This window comes from Macrobrachium rosenbergii, chromosome 13 (assembly GCF_040412425.1).
Source record: "Macrobrachium rosenbergii isolate ZJJX-2024 chromosome 13, ASM4041242v1, whole genome shotgun sequence".
NCBI classification, from domain to species: Eukaryota; Metazoa; Arthropoda; class Malacostraca; order Decapoda; family Palaemonidae; genus Macrobrachium; species Macrobrachium rosenbergii.
The window spans coordinates 11,099,048-11,117,550 of record NC_089753.1 but is presented as its reverse complement, the minus strand read 5'-3'; the positions used below and the strand labels follow the sequence as shown (position 1 = coordinate 11,117,550).

The window sequence follows — 18,503 nt, the reverse complement described above, 5'->3', positions numbered from 1 at the left end:
GTAAAACCCTGAAGACTATAACTTCTAGGGTGCCTCCTTCATTGCTTCCACCTCCACTGATCTTACCAGAGAGTGGCAAATCCAGAGGTTGAAACAGTATTGTGTCTGAGATATGAGAGAATGCAAGTCCTGTAACCGTCCCCAAGGACTGATTTTACCCAGGGCTCTGGGCCTTGATCCTGCCACAGTGCCCAATGGCAAGATAGGAAATCCCCTACTAGTGAGAGTGGAAGAAGGGGATTGCCACACTCAGCAATTCCCTCCCATCTCCTTCCCCTTTCCTCCCTTTCCAGACATAACTGAGGGTGTCATACAAAAGAGCTGGAAGGACTTCTCTCCCTTACTTGAGGAAGAAGACTGGGCTCCTTGTTTGAGTTTGGGAGGAGCAGGCTTCCTCATAATGCCACATGTTGAAGGCTCTGCTGTACCCAAGTGGTTTAGCAACTAAAGCTTTTGCTTCTGCAATGGGTTTGAAGGGCATCATGTATGATAAGAGAGTCCTGAGAATTTGTTCTCACATCTCAACCACTGTCTTCACACTACTCCTTGGAGAGATTAGTGAAGAGCCAAACACTGAACTGTTCCTCAGTGAGAGGCTACTCTCGTAAGAAACCTGACAGGAAAAACGAGCGGCAACCAAGTCCCTCCTCAGAACCAAGTTCTTCCACAGGTTATTACTTTGGTGTGCAAGAAAACTCAACACTTTGCCCCAAAATGTCACCCTCTCATTACCAGACAAGACACCTGTCACAGCAAAATCTGCCAAAGTATTCAACCACAGATTGAGCCAAGGGGTACCCTAGAGAGAAGCCACAGAGAGACTCCATGGTGGCTGTCTCTGCTCCCATGGTGGAACCATTTCCAGGAAGGAGTTGTTTGTCAGTCTACAGTCTGACAAGTCAAATACAAGAGGAGTAGCCTCCACATCCTCCAGCATGTAGTATCTCCTGAATAAAAAAGAACTACCCAACCCACATATCAGGGCATTCATCTTCGCAAGCTGTGACCATGGCAACCTGACATATGATCTCACTCCAAGAGCACATCCAAGGAAGAGCTCAATCAATGAGACCATAGTCAAGTGTGGAGCCAATGTGGCCTCCCTGAGATTATGATGCTCACAAATGAACTGCATAACATCCTGAAAGTGCTGCTCAAGCTTGGCCCTGGGGGTTCTGGTGGGCTGGGACCATCTGGACCCATAAGATATCCAGGGGCAAAAGCTACATCCTCTCCCACACAAGAGGAAGATGTGCCCAAATTCTGTTCCTTTGATCACTCCTGATCATATGAGGAACAAACAGAATTTCCACCAAAAGCCCCACAAGAACCAACAGTCACTGTTCGAATGCCATCTGGACTTTGAGTCCATCATCCTAGCACCTCTCCTATACGATACTCAATAACACTAGAGCTAGCAAAGGTGTAGGGAAACAAGCACTTACACCTCCTGTCTCACATCCCTCCCATGCATGCAAAAGAACCCCACACACAAGAGGAGAAAGAGCCCAAAGGAGACCCCTACTTAGAAAGAGACAGCTCGGCACTCTTGTGCTCCAGAGACACATGCATCGAGTAAGAAGACATTTTATGTCCCTGAGGAGGCACAGGGGGAGACAGGGGGACAGTCTACCCCATTATCTGAATACTCATGGTCTGAAAACCACATGCACAGAATGAGCAGATTGTGCATGCTCCTCCCTATGTGTATTCTTAGAGGCAGGAGGGTGCAGCAGGGGCTCACTCAAACAATTGAGCGTACTGTCCCAAGACCGAGCATGCACTGCATGAGCAGGATGCAAACTCATCCAATGATCCTAAAGGATCAATGCTTGGAAGAGTCAATAGCACCTCCACTACCAGAGGCTTGATGACCAAGTGCCTTTCACCCAGAGTCCCTACTCTCATCTATGAGGTGAGAGTGCTCACGCAAAGTTTCACGGACTTCTTGCAAGAAGCATTAGACTTCCCCTTCTTTTTCATCCTGTGTGGGGGAAAAGAAAAGTTGAGGACAAGGAAAAAAAAGACATGAAGGGTCCCACAAGGATGTCCACAAACATCAAAATGGGATTGTTCATGTTTTTCTCCATTGTAAAGGAAAAAAATGTTAGGCAAGAGAACAAAAAATTAAAGAAATTAATCTAGCTATTCATCAAAATTCAACAACCAAAGTATGAGAGAGAGAGAGAGAGAGAGAGAGAGAGAGAGAGAGAGAGAGAGAGAGAGAGAGAGAGAGAGAGAGAGTGCAGTGAGATGTCTACTCTTCATGACAGCTGAAGAAAAGCAACTAGTGAGGTGAAGTGATGGGTATTCCCCAACTCACCTTCCATACCCACCAGTTAACAACCTCGTTACCACCTTCAATGACTGCTCCACATCACACTGAGGATACTCCTCAATAAAAAGTTGATGGTTTGTATTTCCAAAGGAGCAAAAAACCATGAATAGACAGCACTTCAACATTCATCAAAAGAATCCTTATTTTTTCAAATTACCTGTACTGCTTCATTCGGTGATCTTGTGCAACACCAATGCCATATGTTCCGCTGCTTGCCTCAATGATGATCTTGCTGAACTGTTCCATGATTTCATCATAAACTTTAGCCTAAAAGATGGTAAAAACTTGAAACTAAAATAATTATTTTTTAAGAAAAATGGAGAATCTACAATTCATTTACAGAGATTTTTACTATGTCTCAAAGTTTTATTTGCCCATAAGACCTATCAGTCAAAAGAACATACAGGGTATTCCACAAGCAACATGAATCCCAATTTCATTGTTTTTTGGCAGTCCCACTTCAATACAATACATATCTGCAAATGTGCACTTAAAATCTTAACAATGAATAAGCAACTGAAACATTCTTATTACAATTCTTTTGTTTCTGAGAACAATACTTACATCATTCTTTGCTAGGAGCATGCAACCAAGTTGATCAACAATAAGTGTATCAAGGTTAGATGGTGGCCGACAAAAACGCTGCAACAGACACTGATGGAGGATCGTCTCAGTAGTCTTGGGTGAGTCTTTCAAGGCAACGGCCACATGACCCAAAGCAACAACAACAGTGTGTGAGATCACCACATTGTCACTGGAATATGCCACAACCACAAAGATCATTATCAAAAAGAATGTGACTATAAATATTGATAATTTTCAGCACAACATTACACTGGTGAGACAAAATCTACAGGTTTCTATTAACCTTTCGGGAAGCCGATCGTGTCCAGCCTTCTCTCGCCCTGATATGGAGGAAATGAATGCCATAACAGTGTTTGGTTCTACTGTTAAACCAGCTTTCAATGCTACACATAAGTTCTCTATGGCAGCATCCCTCAGCCGCTCAAATGCTGATGCTGTTGAGGATGGTGGTCGACTTCCACCTTCTCCAGTAACTAGAACATTAAGAAGAACAAGAGGGAAGTCAGATCAATGTAGAAAAAGATAGAAAAACAATACAGGCTAAAACTTTGGGTCATTCCTTGAATACATTTTACAAAAAGAATCTTTTGAAAATATTTATAAAAAAGATGCCTATTTACCTTTCACAGTTAAGTTGCCTTGATGAGGAGTAAGGAAGTCAGACTGTTGGCGATGGAGTTTTAGAAGTATAGGAGATGGACTGACAAGAAAGTCCTGCAGATAGGTGATGCTTGTCCCAGCAATGTTTGGAAACTTCTTGGCAAGTTTACCCAAACCCTAAAATATAAAAATAATTTTAAAATTTAAAATGCTTAGCAAAAAATAATGTAGCTGAAACATTTACCTCTTGGTCAATGTTTGTTTTCTGTTTATTCTTGTCTGTGCACTCTGTCCTCTGGATGCTTGATCTGCAATTTGGTAGCCTTTTTGGTTTGTTTCATATAAAAGATTAGTCATTATTATTTTTTTTTTCTATCTCAGTCATCCTATTCAGCTGGGTGGTACTTATAATGTGGGGTTCTGGGTTGCATCCTGCCTCCTTAGGAGTTCATCACTTTTCTCACAATGTGCACTGTTTCTAATGGCACAATCTTCTGCACAAGTCCTGGAGCTACTTCGGCATCTAGTTTTGCCAGGTTCCTTTTCAGGGATCTTGGGATTATGCCTAGTGTTCTCTTGATTTATTTCGATTTTCAGGTCTTGATACTTATCAATTTTTTCTCTTTCTTTCTTATCTACTCTGATGTCCCATGGTAATGCAATTTCAATGAGTGATACTTTCTTCTTGATTTTGTCAATCAGCATCAAGTCTGGTCTATTGGCACATATCACCTCATCTGTTCTGATCGTTTTCTATCACTCCCTCTGGTTGGTGTTCATACCACTTGTTGCTGCAAGCTAGCTGGTGTTTCTAGTACAGGCTCCAGTGGAGTGCTTTTGCTACTGAGTCATGCCTCTTTTTGTACTGGTCCTGTGCGAGAGCCGGACATTCGCTTGCTATGTGGCTTATGGTCTCGTCTTTCATATTGCACTTCCTGCATGTGGGTGAGATGTTATTTCCATCTCTTGTTCTTTGGACATATCTGGTTCTTAGGGCCTGGCCTTGTGTCGCTGTTAGCATTCCTTCTGTTTCCTTCATGAGTTCTCCCCTCTGTAGCCATTGCCATGTTTCATTGCTGGCCAGTTCTTGAGTCTGTCTCATGTACTGTCCATGCATTGGTTTGCTGTGCCATTCTTCTGTTCTGTTTTTCTTTCTCCTGTCTGTATATTTCTGGGTCTTCGTCTACTTTTATCAATCCTTCTTCCCATGCACTCCTTAGCCACTCATCTTCACTGGTTTTTAGATACTGCCCAATGCTCTGCTCTTGATGTTGATGCAGTCCTCTATGCTTAGTAGACCTTTCCCTACCTCCTTTCGTGTTATGTATAGTCTGTCTGTATTTGCTCTTTGGTGTAGTGCGTTGTGTATTGTCAAGTTTTTCCTAGTTTTCTGGTCTATGCTGCGGAGCTCACCCTTCCCCAACTCCACTACTCATATGCTGTATCTGATTACTGGTACTGCCCTTGTGTTTATGGCTTTTGTCATGTTCCGGCATTGAAATCTGACTTGAGTATCACCTCAAGTCTCTGCATATATTCTTTCCTGATCATGTCTTTCATCTCTCTTGGGCGGACATGTTGGAGGTCTCTCTTGTTTTTTACCAAAAAAGAAGGGTTTTTGCTCTTGGTGATTATACTTCTCATAGAAGTCAACGTGTTAATAGTGTCTCTACGTAATACCCAGCGCGTAAGCTGGTTAGTGTCGTGTAATTGCAGATATATTACTCTACATTCTGTCCCAATCAGTGCCTTTGAAATCTTCAATTTTCAGCTTCTCGAAGCCTATTGGCCCTGGGAAATGGGTAATAGAGTGCTGTGTGTGTTCGTGCTTGGCCCTCCCTCTACCTCAAAAATGTCATCTGACCAACCTCCAACTGTTGTGCCAGTGACCCTGGCACCTAAAGATACCTATGCCCCACACACAAGTTCCGTACTTGCAAACAACTGTTTATACTCAAACAATACCAATCGAACCGTTCCGACGTTGAGTCTGCTATACAATCTGTCAGTGCAGCCTTCTCCGATGAGGAAATTAATGCTGCATATACAAAATGCAAAGACCTGATACCAGAAACCATTCTCCAGGAGCGACCCACGAAAAGCTTATCCTCTCTCAAGAAAATATCATATATCACTAAATGGCTAAGGATCAGCTCAGTGGAAACTTAAGCCAATGACCCTTACAATCTGCCTCCAAAGGGGCCTGCTGATCTAAACCTACCTGCAGTGTACCATACGGCAGAAATTACCCTTCTAACAGCAAAATCCCTCTCAGAAAAAGTTGACAAAACCTAAGAAAAAACTGAGAAAGCACAAGACATATTTTCACAGATCTGGGACGTGATCAAAGGACTGCAGAATCATTTGACAGTCTTAAAACTGTGGAAACAAATAACAATCTTTCACGGATCTGGGATGCTATCAAAGGAGTGCAGGAATCATTAGACAATCACACAGTAAGCTACCAGACTCCAGTGAGTGAGGCATCTATTATCTCCTCACCCCATGACAACACGAGAGAAGTGGGGGTGCGATGCGAAGTTGAGATGGACGTACACTCCCATGAGGGAACTGCCCTATCTCCCCTGGGTGAAGCACCCACATCACCTATAGACCTATCGGAGGGGATCAATGGACACCCAACCTCCTCTCCCTCCCCAGTGCCTCTGGTGGAAGACAGATCTTCAGTGATGAACACCAGCCCTCGTGAGTCTTCCAACCCTATCTCTCTCCGCCAACCCCTGTCATGGATGAGGATGTGAATGATCATCAGGGGATTGGGGACTGGCAGACACAAACAAGTAGAAAAAAGAAAAGAACTTCTCGATTGTCTGCTGGACTGAAGCCCAACATTCGTGAATCACCTCGCCCGAAACCTGAGAAGAGATGTCACGTTGTGATTCACAAGTTACGCTCATCGGTGAAGCTAGACACCATAACGGAGAGAGCCAAGTTTCTCACAGGCTCCGACCCTCTTATCTCCCATGAACTCCCATGTAAAATTAAACATAAAGTGGCCAACAGGATTACCTGCCTATTTTAACACCTAGATGTTCTTAAAGGCGAGAATTTCGGTCCTAATATAAAAGTCTCAAGATACAACCTAATCCAGACCAACCGCCATCCCGGGGAACTTACTGGCACACCAAGTAAGGGTTCAGGTGCAGGCTCACCCTCTAACACAAGTGCAAGTCAACCTCCCATTGCTAGTGAATGCCCACCCCTGCTGGCCAACCCCCCATCCACCAAAATGATCAACTCATTCATTTCCCATCTTTGTGAGTTGCCATGGATACACTAGATATAATCTCTTGGAATATTTTTGGCCTCAAGTGGAACATTCCTCCCATAAACATGTTCTGCAAAGACTTCAAAGGCATCATTGCATTACAAGAAACGCTCCTCTGGCCTCATGACCTTGCCATCTGCAATTCAGTGTATGAAGACTTCAGAGCTTTCTTGACCTCATCGATGCAAGTTACAGATCACATTGTAGCCGGTCGCCTGAAAGGGGGCCTTTCTTTCCTATGGCACAAATCATTAGACAATATGGTGAATGTGTTGACCTATAGGAGTGATAGATTGCTGGGGCTTCAAGTGACAGCAGGGGACTCTAAGATCCTAATAATTAATGTTTATATGCCGTGGGAAAATAACAATTTTGATCAATACTGCATGATCCTAGGTGAGTTACACAGTATTATTCACGATTCTACTGCTGATCATGTCTGTATAATTGGTGACCTTAATTCTCACCCAGCAAAACAATTTTATAAAGAACTTACTTGTGTCTATCAAAATCATGCTCTCCAAATTAGCGATGTAATGCTCCTTCCTCCCTCCTCCTATACTTATATACAAAATAGAACAGACACAATTACAACCTTCTGGCTGGACCACTGCATCACATCCCCACAACTTCATGATTCTATTATGACCAGCAACATTCACTATGATCTTGCAATGGGCTATGATCACATTGCCTTGCAGATGTTATTCAGTACCCCATCTCTCCCTACTGTGAACCCCATAACTGGTCGCCCACCTGCTGTTAACTGGGATTTAAAAAACCAACAGAAAACCAGATCCTTTACGGAAACCACAGAAACCAGGCTGCGGTCAATAGTTCAGCCGGCAGATACCTGACTGTGCACTAAACCAAAATGTAGAAATGACCATCACAGGAGAGATCTGAAAAAATTTTATTCGAATATAATTTCCGCTATGCTTGCCTCCGGCAGGGGTACCTTTAGATCTCGTCAAGGCAACTCTTGTAATATACCTGGATGGAATGACTTGGTTAAGGATCTATGTACACATTCACGAGAAATGTTTTTACTGTGGAGGCAAAATGACAGCCCAAGGGAAGGACACTTTGCACTGCTAATGAGACAGGCGAGAGTGCAGTTTCAGACTTGCCCTTAAGCACTGCAGACTGAATGAAAAGCAACTAAGCGCTGATGCAATGTCTAGAAAATTAGAATCTGGCGATTACCCCCCGTCTTTGGAAAGACGTTCAATCCCTAATTCCCAAAACTAAAAAGCTATCACAGAGAGTAGGAGATGCCGTTAGTGACGAGGCTATTGCAAGAATGTGGGGCAATCACTGCAGCACTATCCTGAATTGCATAAACAATCAAGACTCCTGAAGGGATGTAGATAACCTCCTTACTGATAATATTCAATTTCATTTCGCCGATCATATAACGCCAGGTAACATCACCTATGCCATAAACAACCTACCTATTAATAAATCCCCGACTGCGATGGTCTGCCTGCTGAAGCTTTCAAATTCTGCCATCTGATAATTTACATTTTGCTAGCTGCTCTACTCAGTGCATGCATAATTCACCAGTTTCTTCCAGACTCCCTACTCTTAGTTCACTTAATACCATTAATAAAAAACAAGCTAAAGGATGCAGCTGACCCTGGCAATTATCGTCCGATTGCAATTACTACAACTGCGTCAAAGATACTTGAGTCCATTCTTCTAGTGAGACTTCTCTCCTTTCTACACACTACTGACAACCAGTTCAGCTTTAAAGCAAACCACTCAACCGACACCTGTATCTATGTCCTGAAAGAATTGCTGAACTATTACATATCATCAGCCTCTCCTGTTTTCCTATGCTTTGTAGATGTGAGAAAAGCATTTGACAGAGTAAACTACCTGAAGCTCTTTCTGAAGCTGCACAAATAAGGCACACCTCTACATCTAATTGGCATTTTATGTTGTTGGTTCTCCACACAGCAATTCTGTGTCAAATGGGGTAACGTATTGTCATACACCTTTGGCTCCTGAAACAGGCTCCGGCAAGGGGGCACTCTCTCCATACCTGTTTAACACGTACACAGATGCCCTGAATGTTAAATTGAACTCACTCCCAATCGGATGCACTATCAACGAAACAACAATAAACAACCTCTGTTACGCCAACGATATGGTTCTGATTTCCCCATCAGTGCAAGGTATCCAGTGACTCATCGACACCTGCTGCCAATTTGCTGAGGAATTTGATATCCTATACAACGAAACCAAGACCCAGTGTATGTCACTGCTCCTGAGATCACTTCAGCATATTGCAGAACCGCAATTTTCCTCAGAAATCATAGTCTGGAATTTGTGCGTCAATTTCCATACTTGGGCCACATTATCACAGACGACCTAAAAGATACGGCAGACATAGAACAGAGGTGTCGTAAACTGTGTGCAATTGACAATATGATTGCAAGGAGGTTTGCCTTCTGTCACTGAGACACAAACTGCTGCTCTTCTGCTCGTACTGCTACAGTACTGTATATATGGGTGTTCCCTTTGGACGAACTATGCCTGAGAGACCAGGAGACGTATCACTGTTGTTCACAATGACATTCTCAGACGCCTCACAAACACTCCTTGTTATCACTCCACCATGCAGATGTTCATAGAAAACCTGCCTGGATAATTTGAAAATCATTGTGAGGCGAACAATGTCCAGTCTGATCACCCGACTGAGAAACAGCAGCAACTCACTCATACAAAGCATCCTAGGCAGTGAGGCAAGAAGATCTTAATTATGGGAAAGATGGGATAATGAGGCATCTGTTCCTTAAATGACTTATTCTCTATTTTGCAATTATGAAGTGTCATCTCCAGAATCTGTCATTATTATTATTATTATTATTATTATTATTATTATTATTATTATTATTATTATTATATTTCTACATTTCTTGTTCTGTCATTATTATTATTATTATTAATTATTATTATATTTCTACATTTCTTGTTATTATAGGTATTTGTCCCTTTTTATTACTGCTGTAAATAATATCATTGTAGAGTTTTGCAATTTTCAATTCTCGTATTTAGCCTTCTGGACCTGACTTATGTAACCACCTAAGGTTCCCAGATGGAAATTAATTGTCTGCATCTATATTTTTAACTGTTATAATTTTTAATATTTTTTTTACTATTATTCTCCATATAACTACTGTCATTACCATTATTATGAATTCTATTTTTTCTACTTCTTCAGCAACTGTGTGGATACTGCCGATTATTATTTTTATCATGTTATCTTATGTATCTAGATTGTGTGTACTGTATTTGTATATTCTATGTATATGGTACTGAGCTGCAATAAAGAATATTTATTATTATTATTATTATACTATTATTATTATTATATATTGTTATTATTATTATTATTATTCTCAGGTACTGTATTTGTATCCTGTCCCATTTATGTGCCTGATGCTATTTCCGTCTGGTAGCTTTATCCATTCAGTCTTTGTCACTTTATCTTTTGGCATGTTGATCAAGGTGCAGTTTTCTATTCCCAATTCCATTCTGATGTCCCGAGATACAATCCTTACAGTCTGGATTAGGGTATCTATTTCCATGATGCTTATACCATACAGCTTGATGTTGTCCATGAACATTTGTTGCCTCCTTTCTTGAGTTGGTACCCAGCATTCATCTTCTACAGTACTTTTGTCATGGGAATCATGGCTACTATGAAGAGTAGTGTGGACAGTGAGTTGCCTTGAAAGATCCTTCTCCTGATGTTAACCTCTGCTGGTCTTATCCCAGAGCTTGTAAGTACTGTATTCCAGTTGCACATTGTATCTTTTAGGAAGCTAATGATGTTTTCCTCTCCCCATATATTTTCAGGCATTCAATTAGCCACATGTGTGGTATCATGTCGAAGGCTTTCTTGTAGTCAATCCATGCCATGCTTCGGTTGGTTTTCCTTCTCTTACTATTCTTCATTACCATTATGTCTATCAGAAGCTGGTCTTTTGTGTCCCTGCACTTCCTTCTGCAGCCTTTCTGTTGGTGGGGGATGGTGTTTGTGTCCTCTAGGTAGTTGTATAGCCTTTCACTGATGATACTTCCACATTATCGGCAGGCAGGTGATAGGCCTGTAGTTACTTGCTACATTTCCCTCATTTTTGTCTTTCTGTACTAAGAATGTTCTCCCTGTGGTCATCCATTTGGGAGCATGGTGGTTTGTGATACAATGATGGAATTGTTCTGCTATTTGTGGGTGTAGGGCCTTGAAGTTTTTGAGCCATTATCCATGGACTTTATCAGGACCTGGGGCTTTCCAGTTGGGTATTTTCTTTAGTTGGTGTCTGACTGTGTCTGTCGTGATCTCGGTGAATCTTTGCTGCTGCAAACACCCTTCAGTAATGTCTACAGTGAACTACATGAGGTACACTGAAAGCAATAGCCCCTATGAGGAAGACATCAAAGGGAACTGATGCAAGTAAAATGAAGAAAACAACAATGTTTGGGCTGGCGGGGACGCTGCAAAAAACTTTTAGTACCATCCACAGTAATGACAATGATTATTACTATGCAATTTACATGAGCAGATTAACTTTACTAGACAAATTTCAACTAACACATTTGGGATAATAATATGAAATAAAAACTACCTATTAATGTATCTCATATATTAACAACAATCATATAATACTAAAGGTAAGTAAGGCAAATGTGGGAAGATATTAAAATACTTTACCTCCAAACACACAAGGAGAAGTGGCATATGGGCTAAGACTAAACGATGTCCATGGGGTAAATTCAGTTTTTCAGTCAGACGATTACATAAACTCTCAGCATCTGTTAATGGAGACAGAATGTAAGATACTGTACATGAAAATGAAAGCAATTTAATTAAGAGATGTGAACTATACATGATAACTATGGGAACCAATGTAAAAAAAAAAATTGATTTAACTACATTTAATAACTTGATCATGAGGAGCAATAGGCCTATACAAGTACAGTACACAAAATTTCAGCGAGGAGTATCCATCAAAATCGCCATGAGAACACTGTTAATAATTTCACAAACTTATTATGAATACAAAACAACTAAGTTAAAGGGAATAACTTTCATTCTGAGTACAAATCTTGAATAAGTTATCAATACAATAAGACCATTACAACTCTCTTCTTATGTCTAAGAGTCATCTATCTAGTTTTCATTACCTCCTCAAAAAGAACTAACAACTAATAATAATACCTTCACAGGATCATAAAAGCCTTACCAAAAAGTAGATATGATCAAGTATTTTCTGAGCATAATACTCTGTAGACTTTAAAAAAACTGCAAAGTATAGTTTAACAACATACAAAGCCCTCCATCACGTGCATTTTTCAAAATGGATTACTATCCACGACAGTTTAAAAATTAAAACAATAACATAAAACTGATGGTTTACATAGTTGTTTGGGTGGGTTTTGCTCGGCTGTCTTTAAAAACATGCACACAATTAATTTAGATTCCATATGAAAGTATGTACTAGCTACCTCATCATTACCTCTAATACCATAAGGCAGACCCAAAGAATTTGTTCTCAAGTGAGATGTGAAAACTAGAACTTGGACAGCACAGGGGGGAAAAAGCAAGGGGGGAATGAATGAAGAGTAAAAGGCAAAAAGCAATACAGGTCGGGCCGAAACGACACTGCAGAGGACCTCTACAATGCACCATAGAAAATGATGGAATGAATCCTACAGCTACCTGCTTACAATAACACTTACGGTAATTATGCTACTTCTTAAAGCAGATCACCTTCCTGTGAGAAGTTTATCAATAAAAAATCTTTTTTTTCCCTTTCAAAATCTTCCCTAATTACAAACAAACAAAACGACGAAGATGTAGTCTGATAAACAGAATTTTTTCTTGGCAAAGAAAAATTTCAACTCAGCAAATTTTAGACTGAAATTGCATACGATGGACTTATATCATAATAATAATGAAGACAATTACGGACAGTACTTTTTAAATGCTGTGTATTTCCCTAAAAATCATTCAATTATTTGCCTATTTGAGTTCTTAAAAGTAAAAGACCATTAGAAAGACAGAACAAAGAATTAAATTGAAATAAAACAGACAAAATAGTTTTATCTTCATAAGCATTAGTGATAAAAGGTAAAAAATATCAATAATAAAAAGAAAATGGAACATAAAGGCCTATGTGGTTAGTGCCAGTATCTAATCATTGACAATAACACTACAACATCTTGAACTGATTCTAGTGAGTAAATATATTAAAATTATTGAAGCTCACACTAAAACACTTACTTCATAAATCATCAAAGACAGAAATAAAACCCAATTATATCACACACAAAGGGGAACAACTGTTACCAGTTAACAACATACTTAAACCAAAGGTAATATGTCATATGATTTGTAAAACAATGATAATGAATATGTTTGGTATTTATCCTAAATCTTCATTTTTTACCAAATTTCTTTGTTTTGTTCTTAAAGATTTTTGTGTGTTGAGAACAAAATGGAAAATGAACTGTAGCCTAATCCTAAGTACTGTAATGTATACAGTTTGCCACTGAACAAATTTTTAACAATTTTCTCTCATTAATCTCAAAAGGGAATCTGTAAGTGAATGGAAAGTTGTAAGTGAATGGAAAGTCAGAAATAAAAAGAGAAATTTTGGAGAGACAAAATTTTTTTTTAAGCCCAAATCATGATATAAATTAACACTAATGAATCATAATAAACAACAATGAACAATACTTGCGAGGGATTTGAAAACTATTTACAAGAGCACACCAGAAAATTCAATGGAATAAAAGCAAGATCCAGAAGGGGTGCCAAAACCCTTTTAGTGGACCTCCAGTTGGAATGTTTAAGAGCTTAAAAAATATTATGCACAGTCACGGCTTCTGTCTCATGATTTAGACACATGAAAGAATGAATTACAATTAATAATTCTCACCAAGGTAATGGTAATGAAGAGCCAGACTTTCATAACTAAAGCTAATTCAAGAAGTATAAAGCAAATAGATCACTGTTCAATTAAAAGTCAGATCCAACAGTTCCACTTCACAGTTTCATTAATGAAGTTACAGCGCAACAGAAACGAGCGGCCAAAGGAGCCAAAAGTAGAATAATGGTAACTTGAAAAGAAATTTACCCAAGTATATTGCAACATTTTGTTGTTCTCAAAACTAGGTGATTCATTACCAACAATTTCCTTTCTCTCTCCTCTGTTTTTCATTTCCACTACAATGTCTGCAGTCCTTAGTTCTGTACTTAATGTTTCCTAGCACTGCATGTTTTGGTAAATGCAAATAATTACCAATGATTCTACAGTTACATCCTGCAGCTCTGATGGTAAAATCAAAAGGACTACACACCTACTTTTGTCCAAGAGTATAAGCTTTAGAAATGAACATGTATTGACCAAGTAATTATTGGAGTTGTTCTGTGCAGGCAAGCTTATAATAAAAATGTAAATACAAGTGTACTGGAATTCTTTTTTTACTACAGTATTTTTACTCATGTCATTAGACATCCAATAAAACTTTTCTGTTTCTGTGTAGTAATTTAGGAACGAAGCAATGAAACAAGTAAAATTTCAGCTTAAAATAATGTCCAATTAAAGAATTCTTCATACAATAAAGACCTCAGCACTTAATTATAAGGCAGCCATAATAGAAAAACAAACTGTTTAAAGGTAAATAACTCTGAAGCTTGCTTTACACTGCCTTATACTTTTCTTTATCTTTACTCCAGGCACACAAAAAAACGCAAATTGACATATAACAACTGAACTTCATGACAAAGATGAAGCCCAGCAATGACAAGAGTGCCAGTCAAGATGCATTTTCTCTCCTTCCCAGACTTAGGATTTCAGCCTCCAAAGCTTTTTATTCTGTTAGTTAAGGAGCAAACTCAGCACAAACACATCACCAAGATTAAACCCTTTTACCATCAACATCTTCTGTAAGCAGATGGTCAGTGAAAATGGACAGAAGAAATGAAAGCCCCGAAGACTGTTCTGATTCTGAAACAGAATATTTCACACAACGTATACAGGGATCAAAAAGATTTGGTCAAGAGCATAAAATAAGTTCTCTAATTGACTTAAAAGACCATCTTACAAGACATGCCAGCTAAATGTATACTGTATCTCTAAATACAGCTGAATCTATTTTCACTGCTAGAAAATTTTTTTTGTTTCAGAGTCAAAATTATTGCACTATAATCATTATAAAAACTGATTTTCCATTTTATATATAAATACTTTGGGAAGGGATGAAGAAGACAAAACTGTAGTAAAGATTTACCCTTAAATATTAAGTATTATTCAACGATAAAAGATCTTTTATGAATGGAAATTTTTCATCAACTATCTTTGTAAATATAAAAACATACTGCTACCAAAGTTGGTAGGATGTAGGACAAAAACAAAAGGTAAAAAATCTTTGTCATGTTAAATATCTATCAGCTAGAAAATGAAAGCATGAACTAATAGCCTAAAACACCATAGGAAAATGAGACAAGACACACAGAGCATCAAATAAAAACAATGCAGACCACATTAAACATCCAATATACCGGTAATTCATATATTTACAGTAAAATAATCAAGACACATCTCAATGCAAGTTCTCCCAGACATTAAAGAAACCTTACCTGACTCATCTGCAATTGCCCACACAAGGAGATCAACACAAGCTGCATTAGCTTGAACATTCACCCTAAATGTATTTACAGCCTGAATCTTATTGTTTGGATCATCCTTCTCCCCAGCTTCATGTTGCTGAGTCATTAATTCTGTCTGGCCAGATAGATATAAACTCTTCACAAAATCTTGTACATCTCTTGTAAAGGGTACAGGAAGATCTGTAAAGGAAATACACCTACAGTAGGAGAGAATCTTCTAAATGTAAGACAGACTTTAAATATCAATACTGTACATTACCTTACAAAATAAGGTAATGTAATATAAATATTGCACATTACCTTATAAATGCTGTTAATTTTTTACCTTATAAATGAGGTAATGTACAATGATTAAGATTTTTTTAAGAATCCTATTTTCAATAAACTGACATTAAACATCACCTTATGACCAACATAATACCTTTGGTAAGTTATGATACAAATATCAAATTATTTAATTCACTATGTTTCATATCTAAAGTCAATTGTTACATAAACTTGAGACACTTATAAACATCCATTATTATTGTTTACTCTTAGTTTTCTCAATTAAGAGCAGCAAGCTAACAAGTTTTCTTGTTAAACACAAGTGGGGATAGTATATGGTCCAAGAGAAGAGCAAAGATTTACAGCAAGAGTTAGTGTACTTTTCCTTATAAGACCTACCTTTCTGGTAGGCCAATAATTCCCGAAGAAGTGTAACCATCACAAGGTTCAAGGTCTCCCGGAAAGTGCGGTAGGGAAATAGCTTCATCTGACCTGATGCAAAGACTTCCCTTGACACTTCATCTAATGATGACAACACTTCTTTTGCCAACAATTTCTTGGCATTGGAGAGTACAGTCTGCCAGGAAGAATCAAGAAAAAACAAGTAAACCATCCATATTACAAATCAAGCACTTTATAAATTATTTTCTGACTAGAAACATTTTAAAAATATTGATCAAAACAAAATGTCATTCTGCTTAAGATACCCATAGTTTACTTAGCTTTTCACTACCTCATGAGAAAACAAACTTCAAATATATCTTACTCAGAATCAAAGAACCTTATGGTTCCTTCACAACACCATCATTCAGTAATAACACAAGGCATGTGCCATCTGGTGCCTCAGTTACTTACTAACTTCCTACATCACTGTTTGTGTCTAGCATCCAGTTAAAAGCTTAGCAGAATTTCCCAGACTTTCTTTGCCAGTAGGACTGCCTGTATTCATCATGATTCCTATCTCATTATTCTCAAGAAATTCCTTATTCTCCTTTATCGCCACTTGTCAGTAAGAAAAGCGTGGTATCTACACCTTAGCAGAGCAATATGCCAGTGTATTTTTCCAGTGATTAGTGCCAACTAGTTAAATTTTTTCTTGAAGTTAGTTTGCATTTTGTGTTAACTAGATTTAGGATTGTTCTTACTTGTACTGTGCACAGAAAACAAGTAGGAGTGTCCTTCCTCACAGAGTGGTTTGTGTTTTTGTAATTTTGCATTTCTTTATTTAGTTATTTTATTGTTTCAGAGCTTTCTTCCTAACATCATTTATTGGTATTACTATAACTAGGTAGGAACACATTTCTATTTGCTGTTATAATACCTTGATTTTCTACCTTTTTAATGAAATTACATTTACCATATCTGATTGTTTTTTTTATGATAATGTGCTAATACCAATACTCTTACTTGGTACATTAATTTTATGTTTCTGTGTGTTGCACTACCTTTCAGGGTAATCTTTCATGCTAGTGGCTTTCCTCTTTGTATCCTTGTGAAGCAGTTGATGAGTAAAGGTGGGCTCTCCTGATCTCATCTCTATTTGACATAGTAATAAGCTTCAATTGAACCATGGATCATGTCTTTCTTGTCAAATGTACTGATGAGGGTGAATCAAAAGTCATAGCTACTGTGTAGGATAAGGTCTCCTTTTTAGAGGTTCTAGACTGGGTTTACATCATTTTTAACCTTATAATAAAGCAAAAGCTAAAGAAGGTATCAGCAGCAAAATTGAGGACTGACTCAATCCCATATGACCTTACTAGCTGTGTTTTCAATTTGCCACTGGCCATTGTTATGCTGGAAATCATTGCGTGTCAAAATGAGGAAGGCAGGCCAAGGTACCAGCAAAGGATATGATAGACCTATGTCTGGTCTACACCTCACTCTGACCAATCACCACTCGCATAGGACTGACAATACTCACTGCTACTTGCATGTGTGCCACCCACCATATGCGATGAAGCAATTTCCAAGCAGGCATTGTCATAGTTTCCTTCATCATCAGGCTCCTCCTTACTAATGAGAGTGACGCAAAGCAGCAGTTTCTACAGTAATTCCTGCAAACTGGCAATAGTGGGTGTTAAATCTATTAGTTTTCTGCTTTGTGTTAGATGATGTTGCCTGAGCCAAGAGGATAGTGATGTATCTTGGGCAACCTTTTGTCTGTTTCATCAGGTTATACATGTAATTTGGATGTAATATATATTATAGGTGCAGCTAGCTGGTACAGCCAAAATTTATCTAAGGGATATAATTTACAAATGGTTGAATAAACAGTACACTTGTTGGGACTGGTAGTTGCCGCAGGACAAGTTTTACCTTTGAGGAAGGCTTCTTTACACTTTTTCCTTTAATCTATTCACTGCTGTCATCCCAGATACAGACACCTCCATCTCACATGAATGGTAAGTGTCTTCACTTTCTGAGTGAGTTAACAATTAAACAACTGTTTTGCTTTAAACTCTACATGGTTCATTCTTATTATACAAATCCTCTGAGTTATCACCATCCTGACCTATACCACTTTCCAAGTGTTCTCTGGATCTTTCAAGTCTTGATCTCTACTCTAAAACTGCAATTAGAGCACCTATGAGTGATGGAGTGGAGTTGTGATGGCAAACTGAACTTTTCAGAGAACTAAATAAGTTTTTCATACTAACTCAGAACTCACATAATGATTTCCCTTCTCCAAGCCCAGGTATATCCTCATATCAATACCATATGATCAGTCAGACAGG

The 18,503-nt window shown here is 38.7% G+C and overlaps 1 protein-coding gene across 5 annotated transcripts in view; it reads right to left on the bottom strand.

Annotated features, from left to right (window-relative positions):
- Positions 1–18,503, bottom strand: part of Pi4KIIIalpha (phosphatidylinositol 4-kinase III alpha) — a 195,716-nt gene that overhangs the window by 132,567 nt on the left and 44,646 nt on the right. For all 5 annotated transcript variants that reach the window (XM_067114211.1, XM_067114214.1, XM_067114213.1 and 2 more), the window contains 7 exons: positions 16,165–16,342; positions 15,469–15,678; positions 11,536–11,636; positions 3,544–3,700; positions 3,207–3,396; positions 2,903–3,092; positions 2,496–2,605 (listed from right to left, as the gene is read on the bottom strand). In XM_067114211.1, coding sequence (XP_066970312.1) covers positions 2,496–2,605; positions 2,903–3,092; positions 3,207–3,396; positions 3,544–3,700; positions 11,536–11,636; positions 15,469–15,678; positions 16,165–16,342 — 1,136 coding nt within the window. The remainder of the gene's footprint in view (positions 1–2,495; positions 2,606–2,902; positions 3,093–3,206; positions 3,397–3,543; positions 3,701–11,535; positions 11,637–15,468; positions 15,679–16,164; positions 16,343–18,503) is intronic.